This window comes from Plasmodium gaboni, chromosome 8, assembly GCF_001602025.1.
Source record: "Plasmodium gaboni strain SY75 chromosome 8, whole genome shotgun sequence".
NCBI lineage: Eukaryota > Apicomplexa > Aconoidasida > Haemosporida > Plasmodiidae > Plasmodium > Plasmodium gaboni.
The window spans coordinates 351,146-357,835 of NC_031488.1; the positions used below are offsets into that span (position 1 = coordinate 351,146).

Consider the following 6,690-nt stretch of genomic DNA (forward strand, 5'->3'; position numbering starts at 1 on the left):
AGATACACAACCTTCCCTATTTAAGTGACAAATGTTTTTTTTTTCTATGTTCAATTGTTTATGATTTTCCATAATTCATTTTTTTATAGAAAAAATATATATATATATTTATTTATTTTAATTTTTTAATTTTTTTTTCTCATGCGCTATATAATAAAAGTTTCCTAAATGTAATTGTGTATAGGCTCATTTTGTTTTGATTTCTTATATATATTATACATATATATGTTATTCTTTAAAAAAAATTTTTTTTTTTTTTTTTGTTATTATTTCTTATATATATATATATATATATATATATATATTTTATATTAAACATATATATGTTAATCTTTTAATTTTTTTTTTTTTTTTTTTTTTTTCAAGTATGAGAGTCCCATTCATCATAAAAAAGAAGAAACTACACCTTTTTCTTCTACCAAATAAGAAGAGGTATTATATGAGTTATCGTGAAATAGTAAAATTTAAAAATAATGGTAAGGAAAATCATAAACAATTGAACATAGAAAAAAAAAACATTGGTCACTTAAATAGGGAAGGTTGTGTATCTGTTCATACGACAACAACACCTTTTGAAATATTTAAATGGTCCTACATTTTGAACACAAAAAATGAGAAAGTAATAAATGATATAATAAATCGTCAAGATCAAGAAGAAAAAGTAGAAAAAAAGGGAGAGAAAAAAAAAAAAAGAAAAAAAAACTTAACTTTATTAGATATTAATAAAATGATGAATCAGTATCGCCTTATAATAAATGTAAATGAAAATGATATGTTTATTGAAAAAGAAATACAGAATGCTTTTTATAATATAATAGATGATTTATCTTATTACTTTGATAAATATGATACCATAAATATGGTATTAAAAAATATAATGAAAAACGAATCCCTTTTTTTTTATTTAATATATAATAATATGAAATATATACACGCTTTACCATTTAAAATATTTTGGAAATATGAAAACGTAGAAGAATTTTATAAAAATAAAAATATTAATGAATATGATAATGATGAAAATGAATATATATTTAAAAGTGTGGACCTAAGTAAGATAGATGATTTATTAAAGGATGAAGATACATTAAATAATACAATTAATAACAATGAAACGAAAATATCTGATGTTGAATATTCATCTGATAATAAAACGGAAAAGATAAAGAAACAAGAGGGAGATAGATATACCCATTTTTATGACAAAAAGACAATATGTAATTATACTAAATATAATTTTAATGAAAAGAATGTAAAAAATATTATGGATATACCTAGTAAATACAACATTTCAACTATTTCATATAAACGTATAAATGATAATAAAAAAAGTAATATTAGTTTAAAAACAAAACATATGAAAGGTAGTATATTCAAAACATGTGAATTATTCAAGAGGAGAGAGAAATATTTTATGAGTACATTAGCATCATCCAATAATGTATATGATAAGATGGAAAAAAAACATTTTAACGAGGAAAAAAATAATCATCAAAAGGAAGAAGAAAATTATAATAAGAAAATAAATAATAATAACAACATAATATGTAATGATAATAATAATAATAATAATAATAATACACTTTGTCATGATAATAATATTACTAACAATATAGGCGTGGATATAAAAGAACACGTCATTTCAGATAGGAACGAACTATGTAATAATATAAAAATGGTTGAAGAAAATGATTTTATGTATGATATAAAAATGTTAGATAAAAAAATAATTAATTCTGATGAATCAGAAAAAAAAACTTTTCGTACAAGTAAAGTTCCTGTGTCACCCATAAGTAGGGCAACCGTTTTTGGTAAGGTTTTTTTTGATATTGCAAAAAATAGTAGTATAGAATATATAAAAAATAAAATAATAAATAAAAATATAAATATAAATAAATATAGTAATAATAATAATTTAATGAATGATGATGTAAATTCTGATAATAATAATTATAGCAATATAATAATGAATGAAAAGAATGCAGAAATTTTAGCAAACGGTTTAAGCAAAATGAGAGGTGTAGTTTTAAAATTAGGACAAATGATTAGCTTACAAGATGAATATTTATCTCCTATATTAATAAAAGCTTTAAAAATTGTTCATAATTCTGCTGATATTATGCCTAAGGATCAATTAATACAAGTATTAAAAAAAGAAATTGGAGATGATTATGAAAAAAAATTTGATTATTTTAATTATGAACCATTTGCTAGTGCTTCCATAGGACAAGTACATGATGCTATAATAAATAAAAATAAAAAGGTAGCTGTGAAAATACAATATCCAGGAGTATATGAATCAATAGATAGTGATATAAAAAATTTATTATTTATTAATCAATATACAAATCTTATATTAAAAAATTTATATATAGAAAATTTATGTAATGTTATCAAAAAGGAATTGAAATGTGAATGTGATTATATTAATGAAGCAAAATATTATGCTCTTTTTAAAAATATTTTTAAAAACAGTAAATATTTTTATGTACCATCAATATATCCAGAATATATTACAAAACATATATTAGTAACATCATATGTTAATGGAATTACATTAGATGAAGTTTCAAAGAAATTACCACAACCTATAAGAGATTCAATTGGTCAGCGGATACTATATTTATGTTTACATGAATTATTTGTATTCAAAGTTATGAATACTGATCCAAATCTGGGAAATTTCTTATATGATATAGAAAAAGATAAATTATGCTTAATAGATTTTGGAGCTACACGATCATATAAAAATGAATTTGTTGATCAATATTTAAGGTTAGTTAAAGCTTCAATAGAAGAAGATGAAGCAAAAATATATCATTATTCTCTTATGCTTAATTTTTTCAATGGTCAAGAAAATCAAGAAATGAAAACATCTCATATTAAATCAGTTATATTAGTTGGAGAACCATTTAAAAATGATATATATGATTTTGGTCATAGAGATATAGCTAAACAAATATATAATCTATTACCTAAAATTATATATAACAGATTAGTACCACCTAGGTCAGAAATATATACTTTGCATAGGAAACTATCAGGTTGTTATTTAATTTGTATGAAGTTAAAAGCAAAGGTTAGAGCTGCACAAATTTTTAATTCCATATACCAAAATTATAGATTCACTATAGATGATACTTATGTAAACAGAAACATTAATAAGCAATAAATTAGCTCTACTGCATTAATATAACTATTGTGCATACAAAAATATATATATATATATATGTATATATATATATATGTATGTATACATATATAATATTTATTAAACTTTATTTTCAACATTTTATACGCCTCATTAATTAAAACAATCAACTTTTTTAAAATTCATATATTTATATAGATTTTATATAATTGGTCTTTATAAATATATACCTATATATTTTACATTTCCTACTTTTTTTGGTTACCTATATAAATATATAAACATTGGAATATTTATTTTTTTGTATACTCAATTGAAGATATATATATATATATATACATATATATATATATTTTTATTTATTTATGATATTATTTATTAAAACATTATAATGAACCCTTTTTAAAGGAATTAAATAAAAAATATAAAAGCCTAAAGACATCTATTGTAAAAATAATATAAGAATATAATAATTAATAATAATGTTTTATCATTTCAAAAAAAAAAAAAGAAAAGAAGAAAGAATTACATATGTAAGATATATATACATAGGCGGATATTATAACATAAAAAGGAAATCATAACATTAATAAAAAAAAAAAAAAATTATGAAATGACATAAGTGTAATTGTGAAAATGTTTTATAAATTAATGAATGAATAATAAAAAAAAAAAAAAAAATAATAAAAATAATACATATATATATATATATATATATATATTTATATAAACTCGTTTATTTTATATTTTTAATTTAAAAAAATTATAAAATTTTATTTTATTATTTTATAATTTCTTTCTATAATTTTTGACGGATATATATATAAAAATAAGCTATCAACTCCAACATTCAAAAATAAGAGAAATATATATATATTATATATATACAAATAATGAAGATTGAATACATAATAAAAGAAAAAAAAAAAAAAAAAAAAATATTTATACCATAATGATTATTTATTTTTAACGGTCCCAAATGTATATTCTATATATGGTGCTAAATGTTTATCAATACATATATAAACATATATATACAAATATATATATATATATATATATATTTTTATTTTAAATATTTCGATTTTTCGGATAAGTATATTGCTTGTATTGTGATATCGTCCACAATATTTTCTTCTTCGTTTAACCATCGATCCCAGGATTCCCTTGCTAAATTTTCAACGGCATCTTGAACCTTCAAAAAGAAAAAAATAAAAAAAAGTATAAAACATGTTTTTAACAATACTGTTATATATATAATTGTAATATAATGAAAATATTAATAACTACATATTCTTACATTGTTATATCCAAATTCATAAATTAAATTAACTGCTTCTTCTGAAGATATAAATTCCCACACACCATCACTACAAATGAGAACCAGTATGTCTTCATCTTCATTTATATTTACTTCAATAAAATCTGGTTCGGCTATTATTCCTATCTGATGCCCAATGGTATCACCTATAGCTCTATATAAAGAATAAAATAAAAAATATATGTACATAAATAAATACAAATATATAAATATATATAAATATATATATATATATATATATATATATATGTACATATTGTAGAATTATTTCCCATTTTACAATTCTATTGTAATTATTTTTTTTATTTTAGTTTTACCTTGACATTGCTAATCCTGGATAAAATTTATTTTTTATGAAAACACGATAGGGTATATCTCCTTCTAACTTCATAACTTGTCCTCCAGAACTTATTATTCTTCTTTTTTCAGCAGCACAATTTGGCTTATGATCTTTGGTTAATTCTACTGCTGATAATTGATTTGATCCATTTTTTCGTTTTCCAAGAACAGCTCTAGAATCTCCTACATAAGCTACATATAATTTCTTTTCTTTGAACAAATGAACAATAATAGTAGCTGTAGTACCACTCATAGTACTATCAAAGAATATTTTATTTTTTTTCTTTTTTCTTTTTTTCATTTTTTTTTTTTTTTGTTTCTTTTTTTTGGTAGTTAATGATTTTTCTTCTTTAACATCTGTATCATTTTCTTTTTTTGTTTTTTTATTTTCCTTATTAAATTCATCATCAATACTACTATTACTTTCTTCTTCTTCATCATCATCTTTATTATCATTGGATTCATCTTCTTCGTCGTCTTCTTCATCTTCATCATCTTCTATAGTATCATCATAATCATAACTATCATCACTATTTGTATCACTATCAGTATAATTATTATATCCTTGCATATTTTCTAATGTTTGATCGTTTATAACAAAATTAGAATTTATATGGAACTTATTATTACTATTTTTATTTGTAAAAGAATCTAAATATGCATTTGTAGTTCTTTCAATATTTTCATGAATATTTAGAAAGGCTTTTGTAAAAACTTCTTTTGGATTTTTTAAAAAATTTTCGTTTTTAATAATCATATATGGTAGTTCTTTTTGTACATAATTAGAAACATCATGTCCATATGGTCCATGACCATCAAAAATAGCATATAAGGCTAGATTCTCCGTAGTAATAATAATAAAATCATCTTGATTTGGACTTTCTGGTTTTAATCCTTTCCTACATACATATCCAATACCATTTTCATGTAATTTCTCTACAGATCCTTTTATTTTTACACACTTCTTTTCAAAATCTTCTTGGAAATGTGAAGCTCTTACTCCAGCTACCGATGAACGATTTTTTAAAGTTTTTTTCTTCTTATCTAATTTTTTTTTTCTTTCTTCTTCTTCATCTTCTTCTCCTTCAACCTCTTCCTTTACTTCATTTTCGCTTATTTTTCTTGTTGTCACATTTTCAGATGATTCCTTAAATTTATCATCATTGTGTTTTAATTCCTGTATGCTTCTTTTTATTTCTTCAGTTTCATCGGGCAAATCAATTTTGGTGCTAATTGAAAGTCTTCTTCTAGTATTTTTTTTCTCTTTAACTAAAAAAAAAAAAAAAAAACAAAAAAATTAACAAATATATATGATAAAAAATTTTTTAAAAGGATTGTATACTATTTAAATTGTTAAACAAAATGTATACACATATATATAATATTAATGTATATAAAAAATAAAATAATCACAAAATTATTGGAATATTATTATTATTTCGATTTATTAATATATATATATATATATATATATATATGAAGTTATTTTGTTTTTTTCATAATGTTGTATGTACATAAATATATCATACATGCCATAGTTACAGTGCAAAAATTAAAAGAAAAAGAAAAAAATGTAACGGTATAATCTATTAGACAACTTTAACATCAGATGGATAAATTATACACATATCATATATATATTTTTATGTAATGACAGGATGTGTAAAAATATTTTCATTATATTTATAAGATATATAAATAATTATGAATATATAACAAATATTATATTTCATATGTACATATACATATATATATATATATATACATGTACTCATAAGCATACACATAAATATAAAAAAATATATATGTATTCTCTTTGTATATTATGAACACATATATTACCAGAATTTTTTTTAAGAAAAGAGATGCATGTACCCAT

The 6,690-nt window shown here is 20.6% G+C and overlaps 2 protein-coding genes across 2 annotated transcripts; one reads left to right on the forward strand and one right to left on the reverse strand.

Annotated features, from left to right (window-relative positions):
• Positions 1-367: 367 nt before the first annotated feature.
• On the forward strand, positions 368-3,172 carry PGSY75_0810200 (putative ABC1 family; the record flags this gene model as incomplete). The annotated part of the gene is made up of 1 exon (XM_018785229.1): positions 368-3,172. One exon carries the CDS (start codon positions 368-370, stop codon positions 3,170-3,172), a length of 2,805 nt encoding a protein of 934 aa, XP_018642196.1.
• Positions 3,173-4,217: 1,045 nt separating this feature from the next.
• PGSY75_0810300 (putative protein phosphatase) lies at positions 4,218-6,690 on the reverse strand (the record flags this gene model as incomplete). The annotated part of the gene is made up of 4 exons (XM_018785230.1): positions 4,218-4,346; positions 4,452-4,626; positions 4,790-6,080; positions 6,654-6,690. The coding sequence occupies 4 exons, from the start codon at positions 6,688-6,690 to the stop codon at positions 4,218-4,220; spliced, it is 1,632 nt and encodes a 543-aa protein (XP_018642197.1).